Source organism: Geotrypetes seraphini, chromosome 4, assembly GCF_902459505.1.
Source record: "Geotrypetes seraphini chromosome 4, aGeoSer1.1, whole genome shotgun sequence".
In the NCBI taxonomy this organism is placed as follows: domain Eukaryota; kingdom Metazoa; phylum Chordata; class Amphibia; order Gymnophiona; family Dermophiidae; genus Geotrypetes; species Geotrypetes seraphini.
Window position 1 is genome coordinate 277,800,205 of NC_047087.1, and position 26,798 is coordinate 277,827,002.

At 45.4% G+C, this 26,798-nt stretch overlaps 1 protein-coding gene across 2 annotated transcripts in view; it reads left to right on the plus strand.

The window, feature by feature from the left end:
• ADAM12 (ADAM metallopeptidase domain 12) overlaps window positions 1-26,798 on the plus strand; it is a 711,117-nt gene that overhangs the window by 508,442 nt on the left and 175,877 nt on the right. For both annotated transcript variants that reach the window (XM_033941188.1, XM_033941189.1), the window contains exon 11: window positions 18,234-18,382. In XM_033941188.1, coding sequence (XP_033797079.1) covers window positions 18,234-18,382 — 149 coding nt within the window. The remainder of the gene's footprint in view (window positions 1-18,233; window positions 18,383-26,798) is intronic.

Consider the following 26,798-nt stretch of genomic DNA (forward strand, 5'->3'; position numbering starts at 1 on the left):
CTCTTAACTTATTACGAGTCTTTGTCTTTATAGCATTCATCAAGCTAAATCCTCTCTCACAATCGGCACTTGAAGCCTGAAAGGTGCCACACACGTCTAATAGAGCATTTAGTCCACTGAACTGTTTATGCTGCTGAGCAAAATTGTACATTTCCTGAATCGTTTGTATAGCTCCTGCTTTTACTTTTTCAGCAATAATATATTTGAACTCCGAATATTCTGAAATAAGCTGCCTTTTGAAACAATGTTCATCATCTTTGTTCATTAACAGAAAATAACGGTTAGATAATCGTGAAAATTGTTCGTTTCCAAATGTAAATTCCTCTAAGTTGGACGGATTTGAGATACAGTCTTTGTCGAAAACACGCCAGTCCTCTAATTCATTGTCAGGAAATCTTTTGTCCATATGATCACAAGTTTGTGTAATAAATGTAAGAATATGATCTGTTTTAATTACAGAATTACAAGATGAAATGAGAGTTTCAACATTTTCATTGAAATGTGGTTTTTCTCCCAGATATTGAGATCTGAGTTTCCTTAATTTGGCTTTAGTGAACTGGAATGCATCCAAAGGTGCCAAACAACTCTTCTGAAGAAGCTTACACAGTGATCCAAGCTCCTCAAGAACATCGCAGAGAATAAATAGCGCAACTTTAAATTCCAGATTACTCAATTTAGTCAGGCAGTATTTGTGCACGGGATCATTGTCTTCTTCCACCTGTTCTTGACAATATTCTAACAGGATGTCATAATTTCTAACCACTGCACTTACAGCAAAGTGCCGAGACAGCCACCTAACATCATGTATAGCTTTAAATGAAATGACATCTGAGTCTGCAGCATTAGCAATATCCTCCAGTTTGGCTTTTCGTACGCTCGATCTACTGAAAATCGTATACACGGTGCGTATTAGAGTTTCGATCTCTTTCATGAATGGGATCGTTTTCCATGCATCGTCTATGCCTAGATCTTCGCGGTGAGCTACACAGTGTTGCTCTAGAAGATGAGGAACTGATTGACGTAACTTTGCAGCTACACCATTATGCTTCCCAAGCATGACTGATGCTCCATCGGACGTGAACATGACCATACGACTGAAATCTAAATCGTTCTCACTATAAAACTGCTTTATAGCATCAACTATAGCTGTGCTGTCACAAGCAGTTAGATGTTTGATGCCAGCAAAAACTGTCTCATGAATGTTGCTGCCACTTCTTCTAAATTTAATGTATATTATGAGCATTTGCGAAACAGAAATATCAGTACTTTCATCAATTATTAGGGTATGAAAAGGAGACCTCCGGATTTCTGTAAATGTTTCCCGTTTAACAATGGCATTTATGCAGTCAAGGAACTCGAAAGCATAGTTTTTGCTTCTCCAGCTATCAGGTATTTTTACGTATTTAGCCATGTGATTGTGAATTTCCTGGACGGATAGCATGGACGAATTCAACTTTACCGCTAGCAATATATTATCAATTAAAATGTTAACTTCCTCTGGACTTGATTTATATCTCTGTGCGTATTCGATTCTGTTGTTCCGACTATCGGGAGTTTCTTTCAAGAAATTCATTAGAAAACCTCGGCTTTGATTGTGAAGCTTTTGAACCGCTTCTAAATGAGAATTATGATTCAGATGACGCTTTAAATAATCAATTTTCCACTCAGACCAAGTCTTCCCTGTGCTCCATTCTCCGTTAACACCTGCTTTTCGGCATAGGGAGCAAATTAATGCGTTGTCCGTGTCGCTATATTCGAATATTTCTTTCATCGCCACTGTTTTCCGTCCACTCGCGTGCGGCAACGTGGTGTCAACCAAAAACTCGGTCAGCCATTCCTTCTTAAATTGGCTGCGCTTTTTCTTTGTGCTGCTACCAAACTCTTCATTCTCTTTACGCTTCGACATTTTCGAATGGATGTAAAAATTATTTGACTGAATCTATGGAAGATCGCAAAAGAAAGTTTATGCACACGCTTCAAACGATCGAAACTTGAAAAGAACTTGCTTCATGCATGTATAGATAAACAATGGCGCTCGTGCGGCCTCAGTTTTGTAGCGCATTACTAATTTACTAGTAGTAGTACCGTGTTTCCCCGATGATAAGGCAGGGCCATCAAATAAGACAGCCCCCCCTTTTTAGACAAAAATATAAAATAAGGCACCCCCGCAAATAAGCCACCCACCGATACCTGCGCTTACCCGAATCGAGTGGTACGGTGGGTGACTTCATGTGGTGCCTAGTGCAGGAAATCACTCGCGTCTGCTCTGACCGCCTCATCCTGCACGAAGTCGGGCCTTATCCAATCAGGAGCTGCATGTCAAAGCAGCTCCTGATTGAATAAGACCCGGCTTCTTGCAAGAAGAGGCGGTCGGAGCGTACGCGAGTCCGGCTGCCTCTCCTTGTTGGCGAGCTGAGCGGACCGTCGGGATCGACCCCCCGCACCCCCTAGGTACGCCTCTGCAAGTCTTGCCTTGCCCGGATTTGCCGCTCTCTTCCGGTGTTACTCCCCCCCCCCACCCGACTCTCCTCTCGCCGCCCTGCCATCTGCCGTACGCCTCTTCCGATCGCCCCCCTCCCTGCTCGCACCCGGGATCCGGAAGGTTCGCCCCCCACATTTCGCCCCCAGCAATTCGCCCCTCACATTTCGCCCCCCACATTTCGCCCCCAGGTATGTTTCGCCCCCACACATTTCGCCCCCACACATTTCGCCCCCCGGATGTTTTGCCCCCGCACATTTCGCCCCCGCACATTTCGCCCCTGAGCCCTGCAGCCCTGAAATCAACCTGCTCTCTGCCTCCCCCAACTCTCTCTCTGGCTCCCCGGCTCTCCAGTGCATCGCGCCCTGCCCGGGGCCGGAGCAGGGCGGCTGGGAGACAGCGACGCGGCCGCCAGGGTCGGAAACCCCAATCCCCCCTCCCACACAGCCGGGCCGCCCAGGGAGGGGAAGACAGCGACGCGGCCGCCAGGGTCGGAAACCCCAATCCCCCCTCCCACACAGCCGGGCCGCCCAGGGAGGGGAAGACAGCGACGCGGCCGCCAGGGTCGGAAACCCCAATCCCCCCTCCCACACAGCCGGGCCGCCCAGGGTCGGAAACCCCAATCCCCCCTCCCACACAGCCGGGCCAGGGTCGGAAACCCCAATCCCCCCTCCCACACAGCCGGGCCAGGGTCGGAAACCCCAATCCCCCCGCCCACACAGCCGGGCCAGGGTCGGAAACCCCAATCCCCCCTCCCACACAGCCGGGCCAGGGTCGGAAACCCCAATCCCCCCTCCCACACAGCCGGGCCGCCCAGGGTCGGAAACCCCCAATTCCCCCTCCCACACAGCCGGGCCGCCCAGGGTCGGAAACCCCAATCCCCCCTCCCACACAGCCGGGCCAGGGTCGGAAACCCCAATCCCCCCTCCCACACAGCCGGGCCAGGGTCGGAAACCCCAATCCCCCCTCCCACACAGCCGGGCCAGGGTCGGAAACCCCAATCCCCCCTCCCACACAGCCGGGCCGCCCAGGGTCGGAAACCCCAATCCCCCCTCCCACACAGCTGGGCCGCCCAGGGTCGGAAACCCCAATCCCCCCTCCCACACAGCCGGGCCGCCCAGGGAGGGGAAGACAGCGACGCGGCCGCCAGGGTCGGAAACCAAACCCCAATCCCCCCTCCCACACAGCCGGGCCGCCCAGGGAGGGGAAGGACTCCAGCCACGCTGAGCAGATGAGACGGCGGCAGCCACACCACCGGGGGCGAAACATACCTGGGGGCGAATTGCTGGGGGCGAAATGTGGGGGGCGAAACTTCCGTGAACCCTCGCACCCCCACCCCAACGTCCGATTCCTCCCCCAGCCTCCCCTTACCTTTGCGACGCGTGTGTGCGCTGTGAAGAGAAACTTGTGCGCTGCGACGTAATATTTTGTGCGCCAGCGCACGCCAGCGCAGCTTAGCGGGAACACTGGACTGCCAGTGCTGGCGCATCTCCTCCTCTCCACTCTCTCCCCGCGTACCACTTTAAATATTTGCTGATTCAAGCAGCATCTTCCGTTTGCTGCTCGTGCCTGCCTCATCTCCCTTCTGACATCACTTCCTGGTCGTGGGACCAGGATGTGACATCAAAAGGGAGCCGAGGCCGGCGTGTGAAAGCAGGTGGAAGATGCTGCTTGAGCCGGCGAACATTTCAAGAGGTTCGCGGGGTCGTCCAAACAGCGGGGGAGAGTGGGTGGTGCACAGCGTGGCGATGCCAGGCGCCACCGCCCCGGGCACCAACCTCCCTTGCTACTCCACTGACTACACAGCTACAGCCCTGAAGCCCTTTAAATCTCTATGGGCTTCGGGGCTGTTAGCGCAGCTTTGTAATAGAGGCCGTAAGTGCTAAATCACAGCCAAGCGTTGACTCCATCCTGGAACACTCTCAGGATAGTCAGTTTTTAGTACATCAGTTCAGCTTGCAAAATTGACATTTTCAATGGCACTAACTATGGTTATCTTGTAGCTAAAACTAGGCGCTTTTTTTTCCTTTGTTTTAGAAAAATCACTTATGTGGTTAGCATTGGGTGTATAAGTGTACGGAGCTTAATAAACAGTATGAGCAGTCTTAATTTGTATTTGTTTTAGAGAAAAAAAAAATTAAGACTGCTTATAGTCCCTCCACCCCCATCCCCTTTTACAAAACTGCAAAAGCAATTTTTAGCGCAGGCTGGCGTGCTGAATGCTCTGCGCTGCTCCCGACACTCGTAGAGATCCTATGAGCTGTCGGGACAGCGCAGAGCATTCAGTGCACCGGCCTATGCTAAAAACCGTTTTCATGGTTTTGTAAAAGGGGGGGGGGAGGTTGTTTTTTTAGCTCCATGCACTTAAAGGGGCAAACCACATAAGTTGTAAGCTAAATCTAAAACACTTATCAGTAGTAGCACGTGGCAAGTTACACTCAGGTACACTCGGTATTTCCCTGTCTACGAAGGGCTGACCATCGACGTTTATACAAAATGGTAGCCTTTTTACGGTGAATGTGGAGAGATGGCATCTTCCTCTTCTTTTTCCTTTGCTTTCTCTAAGGACTCACAAGTGCAATTCTGCACAACATATCAAATTTTTAATAAAACCTTGATGGCTGGGATGGTTTAGATGGGCTGGAGGAGCATTGACGGAGACATCAGTAGATGGAACCTAAGCACAGTACCAGGCAGAGCTTTGGATTCTGGCCCACAAATAGGTAAGAAGAAGGAACATAACATAAGAATTGCCACTGCTGGGTCAGACCAGTGGTCCATCGTGCCCAGCAGTCCACTCACGTGGCGGCCCTTAGGGCAAAGACCAGTGCCCTGAGTCTAGCCTTATCTGCATACGTTCTGATTCAGCAGGAACTTGTCTAACTTTGTCTTGAATCCCTGGAGGGTATTTTCCCCCTATAACAGCCTCCGGAAGAGCCTTCCAGTTTTCTACCACTCTCTGGGTGAAGAAGAACTTCCTTACATTTGTACGGAATCTATCCCCTTTTAACTTTAGAGAGTGCCCTCTCGTTCTCCCTACCTTGGAGAGGGTGAACAACCTGTCTTTATCTACTAAGTCTATTCCCTTCATTATCTTGAATGTTTCGATCATGTCCCCTCTGTCTCCTCTTTTCAAGGGAGAAGAGACCCAGTTTCTCTAATCTCTCGATGTACGGCAACTCCTCCAGCCCCTTAACCATTTTAGTCACTCTTCTCTGGACCCTTTCGAGTAGTACTGTGTCCTCGAGTAGTAATTTAAAGAGTGGGTAAGGATGGGCAGACTGGATGGACCATTTGGGTTTTTATCTGCCGTCATCTACTATGAGGTACTTTTTATACCATTCAGTTTCTTATTAGAAGATCCTCTTGTGTTCACCCCACACCTTTTTCTGTTACTAGTTTTGTCTTCACCACTTCCCATGAGAGGGCAATCCAAGCATCAACCACCCGCTCTGTAAAAAAGAATTTCCTGACATTATTCCTCAGTCTACCCCCAACCCTTCCTTCCCCGCAACCTCAGTTCTTGTCCTCTAGCTTTACTGTTTTCGCTTCTCTGGTCTTGTGACAGGCAAGTGTATTTACTACCACTTGCATGTATATAAGTGTTGGTTTGCACAAAAACTGCACATACAAGAAAAGACACATAGGGACAGACAGAAATAACTTTTTTTTATAGAGGTAATGCCAGACACCAGAGAAATATGTACAATTACCCCCAGGATTACTGGTGGACATTCCAGGTTCAACACACAAATAGCAGGCACTTATGTCTGCTTTGGAGCAGATTTAAAACTGATGCTGAATCTTAAAGATTGGGAAAGTGGGAAAACACTTTTTTTAAGACTATGCACTCGCTCAGCTGCCCCTCACTATCTCTCATCACTTATCTCCTCCTATCTTCCCCCCCCCCCCGTGCAAGCTCCGCTCAGCTGATAAGTTCCTCCTATCTATGGCTTTCTCTTCCTTTACCAACTCCAGACTCCGTCCCGTCTACCTTGCTGCGCTGTATGCTTGGAACAAGTTGCCCGAATCCCTATGGCGGGCTCTGACTCTGGCAATGTTCAAGGTCAATTTAAAAGCCTATCTCTCTGAGAGTGCTTTCAACTCCTAACTCCTCTCACCTTGGGCTTTGCTTCCTTAACCCTATATGTCATGTCTGTCTGTCCAAGTTAGATTGTAAGCTGTTCTGAGCAGGGAACATCTATTATATGTCAAAACCGTACAGCGCTGCGTACACCTTTCAGCGCTAAATAACTGATAAATAGTAGTAGTAATCATACTCTTTAAAACTGTGCATCCTTTAGCAAGTCTATGTATAAACAACTACATTTTAAAACAGTGTTTTTTAACCCAGTCCTCAGGGCACACCCAACCAATCAGGTTTTCAGGAAACTCACAATAAAAATGCACGAGAGAGATTTGCATACAGTGGAGACAGAGCATGCAAATGTATCTCATGTATAATCACTGTGCATATCCTGAAACTCTGACTGGCTAGGTGTGTCCCACAGTCTGGGTTGAGAACCCCTGATCTAGGTTGATATGGAATATTTTATGACAGGTGCACAATTAGAAAGAACAAAAGAAGCACTTTTTTTTTTTTGTTGGAAATTTGAAAGTTAAAAAGTCTTCTTGAAGCAAGACCTCAATCGAGTCTTGTTCAACGGCACTGTATGATACTATTGTTGATTCATTATTCTCATGCTGTAATTTGTAGTCCTTTAATAAACAGTTTTATTTTAAAAGAAAATAAAAAGTCCTCTTGAAAAAATGCACAGGGACCTACTTTAGTGCTGCTCTATACTTGACTTAGTAGAAGTTAATTTAGTGTGGCATAATTTTTTTTCTGCTACACTGACCTTTTTGCCTTAAAAATTATACATTAATATGCTTGGATGCGACCGTCAAAAATAAATCAGCATGCTAATTTATAAATTGGTTCAGATTGTGTTGATTCATGTTGCAGTTGACTGTACTAAGCATTAATCTGTTTTAATATATCCATTCTCATGAATTAAAGCATATTAGATAACGAATGCATCCATTTTAAGAGTGCCAAAGGCCAGTGTATGAATTACTGGTAGTTCAAGGGATCCTTAGGCTTGTGTTGCATACAGAATGGTTTTGGGTTTCTCAGCCCGGTACTTGGGGAATTCCAAGTAGGTCTAGTTTTCAAAATATCCGCAACAAATACGCATGACATATAGTTGCATGCATTACTTCCACTGCTGTGTCCCCTCTAAGCCAGTGTCTTGCAAACTTTGTCAAGCCGTGGCACACTAAATGTAGTGGCCGCGGCTCGCATTCAGATGTCATCACGTCGATGTCCGCGGGCCCTGAGCCACCAGTGGGAGTGCCGGAAGGGAAGATGCGCGGAGAGAAGGGGAGGCACTGGCGCCAGCTGATTGCCTACAGGATGTGCCTCTCACCGCGAGAGGCACATCCTGTAGGAAGACAGCCTGGCCCCAGCACCTCTCCTCCTCCCCAGCGTCTCTTAGCACACCTAAAATCTTGGCGGCATTTGAGTGTGCCTCAGGACAGAGTTTGTGATGCACTGCTCTAAGCAGAACAAGTGAGCAATCGCTCATATTTTATATGCAAAACTGTTTATTGTTCAAAAACCACAATAACAAGACAGCATAGACCAAATTTTCAAGAACCATAAAAACCACACCCTCCCCTCATCCAAAAAAAAAAAAAAGGGCATGGAGCAGCAGAAGAGCAAGTGTCACAGACAGTACAAGAAAATAACAACTATACAGTCAAATATTCAGTACATGGCTATGAGCATACCCGGTCAAAGAGGCCCAAAAAGACCCAAGTAAGTTGTAAGTGATGGCCCTTAACTGAGTCCATCTCAGGAATGTCAAAACGTTCCATCTTCAATTGATAAATTATCAATGATCTCCATTGCAACAAGGTGGGAGGATGCGCATCAAGCCAGTGTACCAAAATAGACTTCTTTCCCAACAATAATGCACGCTTCAAAAAAAGTGCGTAGGCCTCTCGGAACCTGGCCCCAGCATATCTCCTCCTCCCCAGTGTCTCGCAGCATACCTGAGTGTGCCTCAGGACAGAGTTTGTGATAAGCGGAACAAGTGAGCAAGTTGCTCTAAGCGGAACAAGTGAGCAATCGCTCATATATTTTAAATGGTTGTTACATAGTCGTTCACAAAAATACTGACCTGGACCCGACCTTCAAACAAAATTAAACCATAAAAAAATGAATTAGATTAAACTAAATCAATTACTATATGTGTGTTGGGTTTTTTGTGCTATTTCCAGAAATGCATTGCTAATACTGGAATCAAAAACTGTTGATTTTTAGATCTTGTTGCTCACATGAAAAAAAAAATCTGCATGTATTCGGTCACTCCTTAGAGCAGGGGTAGGGAATTCCGGTCCTCGAGAGCCGTATTCCAGTCAGGTTTTCAGGATTTCCCCAATGAATATGCATTGAAGCAGTGCATGCACATAGATCTCATGCATATTCATTGGGGAAATCCTGAAAACCCAACTGGAATATGGCTCTTGAGGACCCCTGCCTTAGAGGGAGCACTGCTCCATTGTACGAAAATATATTTTGTGTACATTCATGGTGGATATTTTGAAAACCAAACTGGTTTGGGGTTTCCTGAGGACTGGGTTGAGAAACCCTGACCTAGAAGATGTTCTTTGGACTCTGCTGGGGTCAAAAGAGCAGTGAAAGGGGATAAAAAGATAAAGAACTAGGACAAAAAAATATTTTTTGCCAGAAGGAGGGGAGGTTTCACATGCAGTCCACACTTAACATTTGCCATAATACATCTGAAACTGAAGTAGCATCAGTGTGATTAAAGAACGTATGTATTTACCATTTTGGTTTCCAAGCCTAATTGCTATTTAAGAGCATAAAAGATTCTTGGGTTGAGATTCAAAGTACAATTGTAGCGCCTATCTGAATGCATGTATTCATTATGTAGTAAACCACTTTGATAGTCCTAAATAAACTTGGAAATTGGGCAGAAGAAGCTCCTGACCACTTAAATCACTCGGGACCAGCTATCCAGTGGCACTTAACCATGGTCTGAATATTGTCTAGAATGTCCCATTAGTACCCAGGTCTTCAGTTTTATAGGGAAATTTCATGTGTGAGAAGGGGGATTCCCATGTTCATTGCATCTTTCAAAGTGCAGTGAGCAGGGGAATTCCTGTGTTCTCTAAATCTAACTCTGTGTTCAATGAATCTAAGTGCAGAGATTCAGCAGGCAGGCCTCTAATGTCATAGCATCAGTGAAGCTATCATACACACTGTGTGGACTCCTCCCATTGCCAAAAGCAGAGAGCTACTATTAAAGAGTCAGAGTTTTTTCAGCTTGATCAATAGTGTAGAGAAAAGCATAGAAGGCAGTTGGAGTCAGAAGGGGATTAGGGAGAAAGTTTCTCTATCTCTGGTTAATAGTTTTGTGGGAGGTGGCAGAGAATTTCTCTAAGCAGCAGGCTATCTCTATGCATATAGCTCTGGGGATCAGTGTCTCAGAACCCTGAATATACTGGTAAAGAGGGAATTTCGATTTGTCCTATTTATCGTATTTTTTGCACTATAAGATGCACCTGCTCATAAGACACACCTAGATTTAGAGGAGGAAAACCAAGAAAAAAAAATTCTGAACCAAATTGTGTACTAATTTATTTAATAAAATATACCATGCTCTGCACTCAGCCCCCCTCACTCTGCACCCTGTTCTCCCTTCTGGCCAGGCTCTGTATCCTGTCCTGTACCCTCTCCCCATCTCCTCCTTGCACTGTCCTATCTTCCTTGCAGTTGCACTAATCCTCTCTTTCATCCCATCTTCAGCCTGTACTTTCAACTCCATTACCCCTCTGCCTTCCTGCCAACATCCTCTCCTTGTGCTGCCCTATTCCTTGCTACATCCTCTACACAACAGATGCATCCTATCTCCTTACTACACCATCTTTGCCCCATCACTGAACTGACCTAGCCCCGTTTTTGTGCCTCCACCTTCCATCTTTGTGCTGAGCGCACCCCCTCCAGCACAGTGGTGCAACCATGAGCGCACACATGCAGCCGACTCATTGCACAGTGCGCTCCATGCCAAACTACTGAACTAGCCCTGTTTTTGTGACCCCACTGTCCATCTTCGTGCTGAGCCCACCCCCTCCACAGTGGAGCAACTACGAGTGCGCACACGCAGCTGACTCATCATACAACGCGCTCCATGGCAAGTGCTCATCCGGTCTCTGTTTCCAATAGCCAATCACGGCCACGCTCTTCCAGAAAGGTTGTGAGGACAGCGGGTCAGGTGACCAGAGAGGGAACCAATCGGGCTCCTGCAGAGAATGCCGGGCAGTCTTCCGGTGATGTAGCCCAAACTGTGGGAGTGCGGGTTTGAGAACATTCGTGATTGGCGGCTTGATATGCGGGGACAGGATCTGCTCCATAAGACGCACAGACATTTCCACCCACTTTGGGGGGGGGGGGGAGTGTGTTTTATGGAGCGAAAAATATGGCACTCTCCTTGTACCTGATAGTGTTCTTCTGGCCTGCACATAAGCAGCCATAGGGTACATAAGCACATAAGCATTGCCTCTGCTGAGTCAGACCATAGGTCCATCACGCCCAGCAGTCCGCTCCCGCGGTGGCCCCCCAGGTCAATGACCTGTAGTGATCTATTTCTCTACTACTCTATTACTTTACAGCCTTCTGTACTGTATAGTAACCCTCTAATTGTACCCTAATTTTGATATATTTTGCTGCACTCCACTCTAGTCACATTGGTTGCTGTGGCAAAGTGGCAGGGATTTGAAAATAAAATAAATACAAAGTATGAAATAGAAACTGGTTTGTGTAGATATCACTGTGAAAATTGCAATTCAAATTTTACTAAATTGGTGTTCAGGAGAGGGAATTGATTCTGCAAAGACCTTTCTGTTACAAGAGGTTCCTTTGTCAATTAGTTCCCAGGAGATTCAGACTACTGGAGAGAAACACAAAAGTAGAAGGTATAAAAATCCTAGGTAGAATGAGAGACTTCACACTGGAAAATCTTCTAGTCCTCTGTGTATGCCCTCATGACACAGACCCTAGGACACTTCCAGAGGAAATTGTACCAGACACTGAGGCCACACCCTGGAAGATTCTGTCAGTGAAGGAAGCTAGTAACCCCTCAGAATAGTCAGATTTAGGGAACACAGGAATCCCCATCCTCACTGCACTTCGAAAGATGCAATGAACATGGGAATCCCCCTCCTCACACTCCTGTGTCTAAGTTCTCAAACCAAGATGCATAGAATCCTATAATTCAGGACCTTTTGCTGAGAGACTGCAAAACATTGTTCTCTTTCTTCATATATAGGATTATCTGGCAACCTTAAATTTCTCTTAGGTTAATAGCACTGAATTCTTGGTGAGTAATTTTATAACTGGTTGCCTGGATTAAGAGGGCATCTATTTTGTAAAAAAAAAAAAAACCCACATAATTCTGTCTCATAAGGCAATTCACACCAATACCTCTTTCTAAATATCTTCATTGATTGCTTTACATACACTAATAACTTAGATCCATAACAAAATGCTTTGAACTGGCACCATTCCAACACCTAGTCCAAGCACTAGTCATAGTCGTAGACTACTGCAACATTGTATACTCAGCAGGACAAAGCAAACACTTCCGGAGACTTAGGGCCTGTTTCACAAAGCTGCGCTAGCGGCTGCTGAGCGGTAACCGCCCCGAAGCCCATAGAGATTTAGAGGGCTTCGGGGCTGTTGCCGCGCATTAGCCGCTAGCGTGGCTTTGTAGAACAGGCCCTTAGAGTCATCCCAAACACCGCGGACAGGCTAATCTTCAATCTAAGAAAATTCAACCACATAGCCTCATTCTATCAAAAACTACATTGACTGAGACAGAGGGATAAGGGCTCTTCAAATTTGGTTGCCTCTTCTACAAAGCATTACATGGCCTACTGCCCAACTACCTTACCTATTCGCCGGACCTGGCCAAGTCACATGTCATCATTCATTCTTCACCTTCCCCTCGGTCAAAGGCTGCACTCAGAAAAGATTCATCTTCAGAGTCCTATAATTCCATGCCACCTCCAGAGACCCAAAATTGAATCAAATGGTCAGAGTATCAGCCTCTTACATGCTCTTTAGAAAGCTCTTAGATTCAAACAGTTTTTATTGATGCAAATATCATTAAATATAACAAATACAACATCAAAGCACATCAATAATGCATCAACTATTATAATATAATATACATAATAAAAGACAAATTCCAATTTCAATAAACCCCCACTATATCTATATGTGTTTGAACCTTTACCATCCCTCTCCATACCCACCCCTCCCCACCCAATAGTACTCTCCACCCAATGATACTCTCTTCATTTAACTAAATAAAAGCCCAATTAAGAGATCCAACTTAAAATCGCACTACGGCCCTTAGGATGCAAATCTTGCAAATATGAATCCCAAATTTGTATAAATAACATCTTTTGCTTTCTTATAATTACAGCATCTCAAGCTTCCCAAATGGCCAACTGATGTAATTGGTTCCGCCAATGCCAAAACCTCGGAGAATCAGGGATCGTCCAATATTGTAGTATACATTTTCTAGCCAAGAGACTCATGTTCAGAAAGCTCTTAAAAACACACCTTTTCTGTAAATTTGGCAGTCCTTTCTAAGATACTTTTAGATGTAATTTTTGTTGTTAACCGCTCATGCTAGGTTATGTGGTACATCTCTGACACCGGTCAATTATACCTCTTTTGTAAACCGCATAGAACCGAAAGGTTTTTGTGATATATAAATAAAAATTTACGTTATATGTCATGTTATATTATTGCTCTCTTTGTTTTGAACATAAACTCATACTACTGCCACCATCAATATGCTATGGCACGTTCTAGCGTTTTCTTTTTTATTACACTAACCCCCTCTTTTACAAAGCCACGCTAGCGGCTGCCGCACGGCAACAGCCCCGAAGCCCTTTAAATCTCTACGGGCTTCGGGGCCGTTACCGCAGCAGCCTGCGCTAAACGGCTTTGTAAAAGAGGCCCTAATTCTCTGAAATTCTCTCCCATAGCCTCTTAGAGCAAAGTCCATACATAAAAGATTTAGGACCCTTTTAAAAGCATATTATTTCACACAGGCTTTTGGCTTGCCAATAACTTACCGTAGGTTAAAGGAGAAAGATTTCCATACAGTAAGGTGGATATGACATTTACATTGGGAAATAACCAATGTGTTTTTGGGTTGAGTGCGTAACTGTAGAATGTGCTTACGATCTGTTTTGAATTATTGACTGTGAAGCACATTCTGATTTGAATGGTTAGGTCTTTAACTGAAAAAAATGGAGTTATTTTCCTTTTTTCAAATGTTTCTATTGATTGTAAACCGTTCTGACAGGTTTATTGAGAATGGTCTATCAAATTTTAATAAGCCATAAACCTTGTTCTACAGAAATCACAGGTAAAACAAACCCATATACATTTGCACATGGCTCTGAACAAGAATAAATGCATGCACATACAATCCTGCGTATTTTATGAAGTATGCAGATCAAATCATGACTCCAGTCCAGAACACACCCAGAGTAAATGCACATAGAAGTATGCACAGTCTTGCCATCATGTATATTTTTATGTGTGCTTTACTTGTATCTATATAGAAACATAGAAATTGACGGCAGAAAAGGGCCATAGCCCATCGAGTCTGCCCATACCAATGACCCACTCCCTGATTCTTACTCTCCTATAGATCCCACATGAATATCCCATTTTCTCTTAAAATCTGACACGCTGTTGTCCTCAATCACCTGCTGAGGCAGCTCGTTCCAATGATCAACCACCCTTTCGGTGAAGAAGTACTTCCTAGCATCACCTTGAAATTTCCCTCCCCTGATTTTCAGCGAGTGTCCTCTGGTTACCGTGGGCCCTGTAAGACTGAAGATATCATCTTTCACCTCTATACGCCCCGTGATATATTTAAAGGTCTCAATCATATCCCCCCTCTCTCTTCGCTCCTCCAATGAGTACATCCGCAGTTTTTTTAACCTTTCTTCATACGTGAGATCCCTGAGCCCCAAGACCATCCTGGTAGCCATTCGTTGAACCGACTCAACTCTCAACACATCTTTCCGGTAGTGTGGTCTCCAGAATTGAACACAATACTCGAGATGAGGTCTCACCATGGATCTGTACAGTGGCATTATAACTTCAGGTTTTCTGCTGACAAAACCCCTATGGATGCAGTCCATCATTTGTCTTGCCTTGGACGAAGCCTTCTCCACATGATTGGCAGCCTTCATATCATTGCTAATGATCACTCCTAAATCTCGTTCCACCGTGGTCCTGGACAAGGTTTCACCATTTAGTGTGTATGTTCTGTGTGGATTTTTTTTGCCTAGGTGCATTACTTTACATTTTTTAGCATTGAAGCCTAACTGCCAAGTTGATGACCACTGTTCTAGCTGCCGTAGGTCCTGCGTCATAAAGTCAGGCACACTGCTTTTGTCTACTATGTTGCATAGTTTGGCGGCGTTGGCAAACAGTGATACCTTTCCTCTAAGCCCTTGGGTCAAATCTCTTATGAATAAATTGAATAAAATTGGCATATGTATTGGTAATTTCATTAGATGCATTATTACACCAAATCCATAACAGGGCACCCACATGTATGCATTATTAGGGCACCAAAGACTACAGAATACTGCCACTTTTGCCTATGAGTCTACACTTAAGTAGAAGCAAATAAGCTAAGCACAGTTCCATAAGCGTCTATGTAAGTCAGGGGTGTCAAAGTCCCTCCTCGAGGGCCGCAATCCAGTCGGGTTTTCAGGATTTCCCCAATGAATATGCATGAGATCTATTAGCATACAATGAAAGCAGTGCATGCAAATAGATATCATGCATTTCAAGACTATGACGGGAGGAGCTCACAGCAGCCATTTCCTATGAGTGATCTGCATGGGGCAGGAGCGTAGCAAGATCGCTCCTGCCCCCAAAAGCCCGCTAGACCACCAGGTATGGTTCCAGGGAGTCTCAGAAGGCTTAAGGTAAGGTCCGGGATTCTGGGGGAAGGCAGGGGGGTGGGTCAGAACCGACATGAATATTATTCACAGTTTTTTTAATATTTGCGGGCCGGCTCTGCCACAACCCCCGCGAATATTGAGAGAGAAGTGTAATGTAATGTAATGTAGAATCCAGGAGGTTATGTGTAACCTTATGTGGAAGGGCATTTTCAATAAGACATCTCATTTGAGTTTTGGATGTGGATAAGTGATACTGTTTACAAACCCAGATAAGCAATGTGGTCCTCAAATCCTTTTTAACTATGAGAAAATTGCTGTATGTCCACAAATATTTTGAGAAAACTCAGTTTCGTTTACTAGTTCAGTCCCTAATTTGGGGGATGTTGGACTATTTATATATCCCTAGCTCTGAATTAGAAACTATGCAAAATACAGCTATTAGATTAATTTTCTCTGGAAAAAATTTGCTCATAATTTCAAAAATTTTTATGCAAAACTTCATTGGCTCCCAGTTCATGCAGGGATATTATTCAAATTTTATTGTCTGTTGTACAAAATCTTGTTCGATTTGGCCCCATCCTATCTAGCCACTCGAATTGAATGTGGAGGGTTTTTTGTTTTTTTTTTAGATCTACTAGGATCAAAGGAACCCTTCCTTTTATCCCTTGCTAAAAGGAAAAAAAGAGATCAAAAATTATAGAAGGCCTAATAGCTAATCGAGCGGCCGGATTGGATATGAAGGTTTTGGAATTATTGATGAGTTCAACTGATCATAAAAATTTCCAGAGCAGTATCAAAACATATTTATTCCGAACATGTGTATGCTTATAATATAGACCAAAAAGTAGCTGTATCAGCCAGTATTCTTTACATTGACTTATGTTATATGACTTATCCTTGTGTCAATGTCTTTTTCAATCTCAAAAAGTCCTTCTCATTATCTTTTTAGGGCGTCAGGCATGCCAACTACTCGCTTTCATTTTGGCGATATAAAACTCTTTTGGCTATGTCTGTGGCTGTAACTTCTTCATTCGCCCAGTTGTTAGAAAAATTTTTTGATTTTTTGTTATTATTTTTTATTTTTATAAAGTGCTCATGCTTATACTCTATATTTTCATAAATATTTTATTTTATATTTATGAAAATATTTATGAAAATATAGAGTATAAGCATGAGCACTTTATAAAAATAAAAAATAATAACAAAAAATCAAAAAATTTTTCTAACAACTGGGCGAATGAAGAAGTTACAGCCACAGACATAGCCAAAAGAGTTTTATATCGCCAAAATGAAAGCGAGTAGTTGGCATGCCTGACGCCCTAAAAAGATAATGAGAAGGACTTTTTTATAATATAGACCATGCTTTATATAAAGTGATGCTGTTTATATTAATGTAGTTCCAAGAAATGACCAGTTCTCTTGCTTTTGATCCGCCTAGAACTAAAAGGTTTTGGCAGATTATAAATTAATACATGTAATGCAATATTTGGGGGGGAAGGAACATCCAAAAATCCAGTAGAAAAAATGATTATTTTCAAAACAGGTAAAAAGTTTTATCTTTTTCTTTACAAAAAAAAAAATGGCCATGTCCTAGATGTGTTTGTTCTCAGTGTAGTCTTTTTAAATCATTTTCGAAAATAAACATGGCCAAATGAAAAGCATACAAAATTCAGTCATTGGGACACAGGAGGGGCCAGTGTACTTAGCAGACTGGCTATACAGCCGTCCCAACAGAGCAGTGGGGCACCCTAGGGGAGCCCTGCAGTGAACTTCACATAAAAGGTCCCAGGTACACATCTCACCATAACCCCTCTTACATTGTATGGTGAGTCGTCCAAAACTCACCCACAGCCTACTGTGCCCAATTGTGTACTTCTCCAAGAGCCCTTACGCCTGTAGATGTTACCTATATGTCAGCACAGTAGGGTTTTAGTGAGCTCACATTCTCTACCACAAGTGTACTAGTTAGAGTGGGAAACGGGCCTGGGTCCCTTTCTCTGTTGTCCTCTGTGCCAGGCTACTCCAGAGACCTTTTTCCTGCTCTAAAAAGACTGGCTTCAACATCTGAAACTGTCATACAGGCTGGTATGTACTGTTTCTTAACATCTTTGAGGGGTGGGAGGGATCAGTAACCACTGGGAGAGTAAGGGGCCATGGCTTCATGCCCCCAGTGGTCATCTGTCAGTTTGGTCACCTTTTTTGACACATATTCATTATTGAAACAGGTCTAGCCTCAAACGTCCAAGTTTTGCCCTGGATGTTTCTTGCAATCTTCTATTATTGCAGAAAAATGTCCACATCCTAAATCCATCCTAATTTCACCTAAATACATACTTCCCTTGAGATTTAGATGCACCTCATACAAACAGCGTAGAAAACCGTCTAAAAAAATGTATTTTGAAAATGGCAATTGGAACGTTTTAGCAAATAAAATGGCCAAATGCCACTTTATGCCATTTGGGGGGGGGGGGGAGTGTTTCTCTTTTGAAAATGAGACTCATAGCAACATAGTAGATGATGGTAGGAAAAAACATATCTTACAATGAATTATATTGCAAATCCACGTTTCATTTTTATTCGCTCATGTGGAAGCAAAATGAGTGATCTTTCTTTAGTAAGCTGAATCCTATGGTCACATTTGCACCATAATATTAATATTCATCTCAGCTGAAGTAGAGCCATCCAATTAAAAAAAAAATGTTTTCTTGTTTCCTTGAAGGATCATTCAGGTAGTCCTCTTGGTGCAGCAGTGACCATGGCACACGAGCTAGGCCACAATTTTGGGATGAACCATGATACACCAGAGAGAGGCTGCAATTGCAAATCATCAGCTGACAAGGGTGGCTGCATCATGACCCCTTCTGCTGCGTAAGTGCATCCTTCGTCCTTCAACAAGCACAGCTGTAGTTAAATGAATGGGGAGTAGTTCTCTAAAATGTTGTCAAACACAACCCGCAGATATAGCTCATGAATATGTATTGTGGATATCTTGGCAATGTATATAAAATAGAGGCAAAGATCTGCCACAGAATACACACGAAACAAAAGAGCAGATCAGTCCAGACTGAAGCATTCAGATGTATTAATAACAAGCACCCAGCCTGTGGTCGCGTTTTGTCCACAGGCTGCGTCAGGGCATGCAAATATATCTCATGACTATGTATTGTAGATATCTGGAAAACCCAAATGGCTGCTATTTCTTATGGGCAGGAGAAACTATTGATTTTTACCTACAATCACCTCAGCTATCACCAAATAAGGTGCCTACAGTCATCTTACTAAAATAAAGTAACTACCATGTTTCTCCGAAAATAAGACTGGGTCTTATATTAATTTTGGCTCCAAAAAACGCACTAAGGCTTATTTTCGGGGATATCTTATATTTTTCATGTATAACAATCATCTCTCCCTTCCTCTCCTCTACCCCAATTCTTCCTCTTTCCTTTCTCACCTCCTCCCCCCCCATGTGCAGCATCTTTCCTCCCCTCTCACCCATTCCCTTGTGCAGCATCTTTCTATCCCTCCCTCCCATCCCCCTGTGCAGCAGAACCCCACCAACCCTTCCACTGTAAGACTGACATGTCGTACCTCCGAGGCCTCCAAAAACAGCAGTGGCTGCAGCGCTCTGAACGGGCTGCTTCATGGCCTTCCCCACCAGGGCCTTCCCTCTGCTGCATCACTGATGATGTCAGGTTTCACTGAATAGACGTCTGATTTTTTTCGCCATATCGAGCAGCTCTAGTGTCAGGGATGGAGTCGGGGAGTGTCAGGGACATTTGGGGGGGAGGGGCTTCGGGGGTCGATCTTAACTAGGGCTTATTTTGGGGGTAAGGCTTATATTTAGAGCATCTTTAAAAATCAAACTAGGGCTTATTTTCAGGATAGATCTTATTTTCAGGGAAACATGGTAGTAAAGTATTATAAACTAGTGTTTTAGCCCGTTACATTTGTTAAAGTAACGGGTGCTAGAATAGCCCCACCTATACCCTGACCCTGACTCTGACCCCACCCATGCCCCGCCTCTATCATGCCCGGATCCTGCTTCCCACTGATCTCAGTCTCACCACCTCACCTTTCACCATTTCCTATGTACCCTTTTGGCCCTCATAGATTCTCCATTGCATTTATCACCTGACAGAGTCTTTACTTACCCGAGACGGCAGCAGCAGTCCTGATGTACCAACCTTTCCTCCCTCAGTGCCCCAAAGCAGCAGTGGTCCTACCATTTCCATCTCTCCCTTTCCCCCTTTCACACCCTCTACCATCTCTCTCTGACCCTGTTTCATCCCTTTTGCCATCTTTCCTATCCCCTTCTGTCCTTTCCCAAGACCATCTCTCTCTCCTGCCCCCTCCACACTCCCTGAAGTCTATCTCTCCCTATCCCCTACCATCTCTCCTGGTCCCCCTAGTAGCCCCTCTGTCCTTCTCATCCATCTTTCTCTGTCTCTCTCTCCTTTCCTCACTTGAGTCCAACATCTCTCCCTTCTCCCACTCCCTCCCCCGAATCCATCACCTCCTGCCTCTGCGGAGCTCTCTCAGCTCCTCCTCGTCCTCCTTCAGCCAGGCTTCAGCCATCTACACTGGCTTTGGGCTCGGCCGCCGTGGCCTGCAGCCACCGACAGTCATCACGGCTGACATCTGCCGAGAGAGAGAGAGAGAGAGATTCTCGTGTGCACCGGGAAAGGGTGCACGAGGTGGGAGGGGGCCACGACAGTGGCAAACGACAGCGGCGAAGTTAAAGTGAGGGAGTAGAAGCGCGCATGCGCACTCTTGCCCACGGGGCCCTACAGCTCACGGAAAACGGAACACGCAGGTGGGAGTGCGCATGCGCGCTTAGGATTTTATTATCTTAGATAGGCTGTAGTGGTGTAATAAGGAGGAGTGGACCGCCCTGGGCACTATCTTCACAGAGCCGCCTGTACTGGCGCCTCTCCTCCTCTCTGCCCCTCCTGCGTACCTCTTGACATGTTCGCTGGCGTGAGCAGCATTTTCTGCCTGCTATTCAAGAAATCCATGAAGATTAACTAACACCGTATGAAACATTTCAGTCCTCTGAAGCAACCCGCTGTACTCTGTAACACCTCTGGACATGTCCAGAAATCCTCTTCTGTAATCCGCCTTGAACCGCAAGGTAATGGCGGAATAAAAATCACTAATGTAATGTAATTCTTATGCCGGCCTCGGTTCTCTACTAACATCATTCCTAGTCATGGAACTAGATGTGATCTCAGAAGGGAGCCGAGGCTGGCGTGAGCAGCAGGTGGAAGATGCTGTTCGTGCTGGCAAACATCTCAAGAGGTACGCAGGGGGGAGGCGCTCACATGGTGAGGGGCAGGGGGCGCATGGCACAAGACACAGTGATGCCAGGCACCACTGCCCCGGATGCTAACCTCCTTCGCTACACCGCTGGTAAGCTGTAACGTGTTCATAAATTAGAAGTTATTTTTCTTAGGGTTTATTTTACAAGGCTGCACTAGCGATTCCTGCATGGCAAACGCGATGAAGTCCACAGGAATTAAATTGGCTTTGTCACATTTGCCGTAACAGACTCGCTAGCTCGGCTTTGTAAAAGAAACCCTTAATATTCAGACAAGGATTATTCAAGTTCAGTCCTCAAAGGTTGCAAACCAGTCAGATTTTTAGGATTTCCCTAAAGAATATGCATAAGAGAGATATGCCCTCAAGGACTGAACTTGGACAAGCCTAATTTAGGCAGTCGGGCTCAGATGCAGTTTAGAAGTTCAAAAAATCTAGGAATATAAACTCAGAATTGTTTTAGAAGTGAAAATAATAATAACTCCTAATTGCAAAACTTTCAAGTTGCTCAATTCTACTACTGCTACTATTAATTATTTCTATAGCACTACCAGATGTACACAGCGCTATACAGAGTCACAAAGGAGACAGTCCCTGCTTGAAGGAGCTTATAATCTAAACAGACAAGACAGACAAACAGGATGTCATGGATACAGTTAAGGGGAACAGTTAATTTGCTGGCAAGGGTGGTGGGCAGAAGGGAGTACAGGACAATGAAGCCATTGTGACATCACTGATGAGGTTGGCTCTTAGGCATTGGTGGAATGAGGCATTATGACATCACAATCTCAGCTCTGCTTCCCAAAGACTGAAACTATTCACACTACTACTAATATTAATTATTTCTGTAGCGCTACCAGATGTACGCAGCGCTGTACAGAGTCACAAAGAAGAAAATAGTCCCTGCTTGAAAGAGCTTACAATCTAAACACACAAGACAAACAGGATGCCATGGATACAGTTAATCAGCTGGCTAGGGCACACAAAGACACACAACATACAAGACAAACACACAAGACAAACAGGATGCCATGGATATAGTTAGGGGGAATGGTTAATCAGCTGGCTAGGGCAGTGGGGTTTATGGATTGAAGGCTACATCAAATAGGTGGGTTTTCAGTCTACTTTTAAACAAGGTGAAGGAAGGGGTGTGGCAGACAAACTCATATAGAAACATAGAAACATAGAAATAGACGGCAGATAAGGGCCCACGGCCCATCTAGTCTGCCCACCTTAATATCCCTCTCCTACCTTTGCCCTGTGAATAGATCCCATGTGCCGATCCCATTTGGCCTTAAAATCAGGCACGCTGCTGGCCTCAATCACCTGTAGTGGAAGACTATTCCAGCGATCAACCATTCTTTCAGTGAAAAAGAATTTCCTGGTGTCACCTCGTAGTTTCCCGCCCCTGATTTTCAACGGATGACCTCTTGTTGTCGTGGGACCCTTGAAAAAGAAGATATCTTCCTCCGCCTCGATGCGGCCCGTAAGATACTTGAACGTCTCGATCATGTCCCCCCTCTCTCTGCGCTCCTCGAGCGAGTATAGCTGTAATTTGTCAAGCCGTTTTTCGTATGGTAGATCCTTGAGTCCCGAGACCATCCGGGTGGCCATTCTTTGCACCGACTCCAGTCTCAACACATCCTTGCGATAATGCGGCCTCCAGAATTGCACACAGTATTCCAGGTGGGGCCTCACCATGGATCTATACAATGGCATAATGACTTCCGCCTTACGACTGACGAAACCCCTTCGTATGCAGCCCATGATTTGTCTTGCCTTGGACGAAGCCTGCTCCACTTGATTGGCAGACTTCATGTCCTCACTGACGATTACCCCCAAGTCTCGTTCTGCTACCGTTTTTGCTAGGATCTCGCCATTAAGGGTATAAGACTTGCATGGATTCTGGCTGCCCAGGTGCATAACTTTGCATTTTTTGGCATTGAAGTTGAGTTGCCATGTCCTAGACCATCGCTCCAGTAGGAGTAGGTCGTGCATCATGTTGTCTGGCACTGAATCTTCGTCTGTTGTGCATTTGCCCACTACATTACTCAGTTTGGCGTCATCGGCGAATAATGTTATTTTACCTCGAAGCCCTTCTGCCAAGTCTCTTATAAAGATGTTGAATAGGATTGGGCCCAAGACTGAGCCCTGTGGTACTCCACTAATCACCTCCGTCATTTCGGAGGGGGTGCCGTTCACCACCACCCTTTGGAGCCTACCTCCAAGCCAGCTCCCAACCCATTTCGTCAATGTGTTACCTAATCCTATAGAACTCATCTTGCTCAGTAACCTGCGGTGTGGTACGCTATCGAATGCTTTGCTAAAGTCCAGGTACACGATGTCCAGGGACTCCCCTATATCCAGCTTCCCCGTTACCCAGTCAAAGAAGCTGATCAGGTTGGATTGGCAGGATCTCCCCTTAGTAAATCCATGTTGTCGGGGATCCCGTAGATTCTCCTCATCCAGGATCTTATCTAATTGGTGTTTGATTAGAGTTTCCATTAGTTTGCTCACTATCGATGTTAGACTCACTGGTCTGTAGTTTGCTGTCTCCATCTTTGAGCCTTTCTTGTGGAGTGGAATGACGTTAGCCGTCCTCCAGTCCAACGGGACGCTGCCTGTACTAAGGGAGAGGTTGAAGAGCGCGGACAGTGGCTCCGCCAAGACATCACTCAGCTCCCTAAGCACCCTGGGGTGCAGGTTGTCCGGCCCCATTGCTTTGTTAACCTTGAGCTTTGACAGCTCACCGTAGACACTGCTGGGCGTAAACTCAAAGTTACTAAAAGGGTCAACTGAGCCAACCCTTGTCTGTAGCTGAGGGCCGAGCCCTGGCGCTTCTCGGGTGAAGACTGAGCAGAAGTATTCATTTAATAGTTGGGCTTTTTCCGAATCCTTTTCCACATAGTCTCCGTCTGGTTTCCTAAGACGTAAAATTCCGCCTGAGTTTTTTCTTCTATCACTGATATACCTGAAGAAGGATTTATCTCCCTTCTGGATGTTCTTTGCTAGAGACTCCTCCATGAGGAATTTAGCCTCCCTGACTGCTGTTTTGACGGCTTTTGATTTGGCCAGGTAGTCTGCTCTAGAGTCCTGCTTCCCTGATTGTTTGAAAGAGATGAATGCTTTTTTCTTCTCCTTGATCAGGTCTGAGATCTCCACAGTAAACCACTGTGGCTTATTGTTCCTTCGCCGTTTACTTACTGATTTTACATAGCGGTTTGTTGCTTCTTGTATGGTTGCTTTCAAAGTCGACCACATGTCTTCCACGTTATCGGTTTCTTCTTGGCTTTGTAGCGCCTGGTGAACGAAGTCTCCCATTTCTTTGAAATTTGTGTCCTTGAATTTGAGGACTTTGGTTAGTGTAGTAGATTTAGTGAAACCTTTCCTGATATTGAACCATACCATGTTGTGGTCACTGGAGGCCAATGTGTCGCCCACCGAGACCTCTGTGACACTTTCTCCATTGGTAAGTATCAGGTCCAGTATTGCCTGATCCCTTGTCGGTTCCAACACCAGTTGCCTGAGGCTTGCTCCTTTCATAGAGTTTAATAGCCTCCTGCTGCTGCCGGAAGCAGAGGTAAGTGTAACCCAATCCACATCAGGCATGTTGAAGTCACCTAGCAATACTGTGTCCCCACGCAAGGTGATATTTTCTATATCTTCGATTATTTCCATATCCAGGTCATCCTGTTGTCTTGGGGGTCTGTAAATTACGCCAAGATACAAGCATTTGTCCTTCCCTCTGGCCAAATTAACCCAAAGGGATTCCCCAGTATACTGGACATCTGAGATTCTCGTGACCTTAATGTCATCTTTAGTATATAATGCTACACCCCCTCCCTTCCTACCCTCTCTGTCCCGGCGAAGCAAGTTGTAACCCGGTATGACCATGTCCCACCCGTGGGAGTCTGTGAGCCAGGTTTCGGATATCGCCACCACATCCAGGTCGGCATTCCTTATTTCTGTTTCCAATTCCAGGATCTTGTTTCCTAAACTGTGTGCGTTGACGTACATAGCCCTCCATGTTGTATTTTTGTTATGTCTCAGTGGGGATATTCCTGTTTGAGCTATTTGAACACCTTTAGCATTGTTTGTGTTATTTGTGCTTTCCTGAGGCTCAGAACCACAATGTGTACTCCCCATATACCCAGAACTACAGTGTGTACTCCCCCTAGACCCGGAATTACAATGTGACCCATAAATATGATGTGACCCTACTCCCGACTCAAAAGTGTGTGCACTCACCCCTGACCCAGAATTTCGGTGTCTACTTTCCTCAGCCTCATAAATGTATTGGCATTTTAGTTCGCCTGGTATGTTGTTTGTGCCTGTACCCTCCCCCGACTTACCTAGTTTAAAGCCCTGTGGAGTAGGCGGGCTAGGCGGTATCCAAGGACATTCTTCCCTCTTCTGATTAGATGTAGCCCGTCGTGTCCCTGTAGTCCTTGCAATGCTTCTCCATGGTGCAGAAACCCGAAGTTCATCTCCTTGCACCATCCTCGCAGCCAGTCGTTCGCCCTTTGTATTCGATCCTCTCTGGCTCTGCCCTTGCCCCTCACTGGGAGAATCGAGGAGAAGACTACCTGCGCATCCATCCTCCTCAGCTTCTCCTCCAGGGCCCTGAAGTCTTCAGGTATGCTGTCCAGGCTGCTCCTTGTGGTGTCGTTGGTTCCGACGTGGATTAGAACCATGGGGAAGTGGTCTCGGGGCTTGATGAGTCTGTCAATGCAAGCAGTGACATCCCGGATCCTGGCCCCTGGCAAACAGCAGACCTCTCTTGATTGTAGGTCTGGTCTGCAGATTGGTCCCTCGGTGCCCCTCAGCAGCGAATCTCCGATGACCACCACTCTGCGCTTCTTAGGGGTGGGCTGTACTGTTGATTCCGGAGTTGGAACCGTCTTCTGAACAACTACTTGTAGCTCTTTCTCCGGACCTTCCTGTAGCAGCTGATATCTGTTCCTCAGGGCGATATGAGGTGTCGATGTTGAGCTGTCCTGTATGGGGGAAAAAGAGATAGAGTTAGGTCCTCTGCATTTTCTTGTGGAGGAAGTCACCAACTGCCAGGAGTCAGCGTCTCCAACCACTTCCTGCATTCCGGTAGTTTGTCTCAAGGTGGCCGTTTTGGATGCTATGGGTGTTCCCAGGGTGGTCTTGTCAGGTTCCTGTTCAGCGATCTGAGACAGTTCCTGGATGACTCCATCGATGAAGGTCTCGTCATCTCGGATGCTCCTTAAGCGCTGAACCTCCTCTCTCACGCTCTTTAGCTCCATCAAAAGGCTTTCGTCCGGTTGAACCATTACTTCTGTCTGCGTTGAGACTGTAGACATCTTTGAGGGGATGGCCTCGGTCTGTACAGAGACCTCTGCCCTCCGTCCTGGTTCTCCTTCCATCTGTACTCGAACCATAGCCATCCCCTGGGTGCTCTCGGTGACTGAACTGCCTGTTTTGATTGAAGTCTTGCTGCTTCTAGTCCTACCTGCCATTACAAAGGTTTATTGTTATTATTTCTTAATTATAATTTTTTTTTTTTTTTTTTAAGGATGTTTGTTAGGGTGGGGGCTGTTAGGTGTTGGTCAGTAAGTGTTGAGGGAGGGATAGAGGTAGTTAGTTAGTTCTTGGTCTGAGGGATGGAGTAGTTAGTTAGTTAGTTGTAGTAGTTAGTTAGTTAACAGTTAGTTAATTGTCAGTTAAGAACGTCTGTTTGTTAGTGTGCCTGTTTAGTGAGAAAGATTTAGTAGCTTGTTGGTGAGATAGAAAGTTGTAGATTGATAGTTAAAGACTTGGTAGAACGCTAAAGAAAGACTGAAGACAATTGATTAGTTAGCTAGTCTTATAAGTTGGGAGTCCGGCTATAGTTGATAGCCCTTTCTTGATGCCCTTTTTGAGGCCCTTCGCAAAGGCGCTCTCGCTAAGGCGAGCGCCTTTGCCGCTCGCCTTCGCCGCGCGCCGAACGGCTGTGCGCCGT